Source organism: Aspergillus caelatus (assembly GCF_009193585.1).
Source record: "Aspergillus caelatus strain CBS 763.97 unplaced genomic scaffold BDV27scaffold_287, whole genome shotgun sequence".
Taxonomy (NCBI): Eukaryota; Fungi; Ascomycota; class Eurotiomycetes; order Eurotiales; family Aspergillaceae; genus Aspergillus; species Aspergillus caelatus.
Genome location: NW_022475550.1, coordinates 1 through 803, shown reverse-complemented (window position 1 = coordinate 803; position 803 = coordinate 1). Strand labels below are relative to the sequence as shown.

Sequence of the window (803 nt, the reverse complement as noted above, 5' to 3'; positions counted from 1 at the left end):
TTGCTTCTAATGGAAACTCCCCCCAACCATGAAATCATCGGTATGATCCATGTAACCAACTGCTGGAGTGGGATTCCGTCGATGTTCCGTAGTTTACCACTTAACCAGTCTGAGCTATATTCCTTCCAAACGCCGCCCCCCCCCCATCCTCTATCTATTCTATGACTTCCTGTCTCTCTCCCTCTCTTTTCTACTTCTTCTTCTTCTCCTCATTTCTTGTTCACACCAACCTCCTTCCTTTATACCCGTCTATGCAAACGATGATATCACAGTTTATCCGTAATTACGACTGTCGCTTGTGCTTGCACGCTCTCCCTCGCGTCCATTCCCTTCTCGGGAAAGGTCTGCTGCTGTGAGTTGCTGACTGGATCTGACGCTTGTCCCCATACATCGAACTATACACACCGGTCCAACAATTTGATCGTATACACGGGAATTAGGAGGATTTTTGGTACTTCTCGTCAACATGAGTCTTCGCGAAAAGGTTCGCAGAGTATTTCGTCGCTCGACGAGCGGTTCGAAATCGAAGGACAACTCCAATTCCATCAAGATCGAGTATTACAAGCGCCATGAGATTCCACCATCCAAGTTCAAGGGCCCATTTGACCGCGAGCATCAAAAGAGTTTAGCTGCATGGTCCTTTGGCGACGCCCAGGCCGAACGACCCCGTTCCCCAGATCTTTCTTTGTCCCCTTGCGCATCTTTGCCCGACTATTTGAGGCCTCGTGTCCAGGAGGATAGTGTGGCTCCTGATGAGGTTCCCTCGCTTGCCCCAGAAGATTTGTCTGATGGTACGTAATCCT

General features: G+C 49.3%; 1 protein-coding gene across 1 annotated transcript; it reads left to right on the top strand.

Annotated features, from left to right (window-relative positions):
- Positions 1-466: 466 nt before the first annotated feature.
- BDV27DRAFT_162995 (uncharacterized protein) lies at positions 467-795 on the top strand (the record flags this gene model as incomplete). The annotated part of the gene is made up of 1 exon (XM_032073477.1): positions 467-795. A coding segment is annotated over one exon (329 nt), but the record flags the coding sequence as incomplete, so codon positions are not given.
- Positions 796-803: the final 8 nt, after the last annotated feature.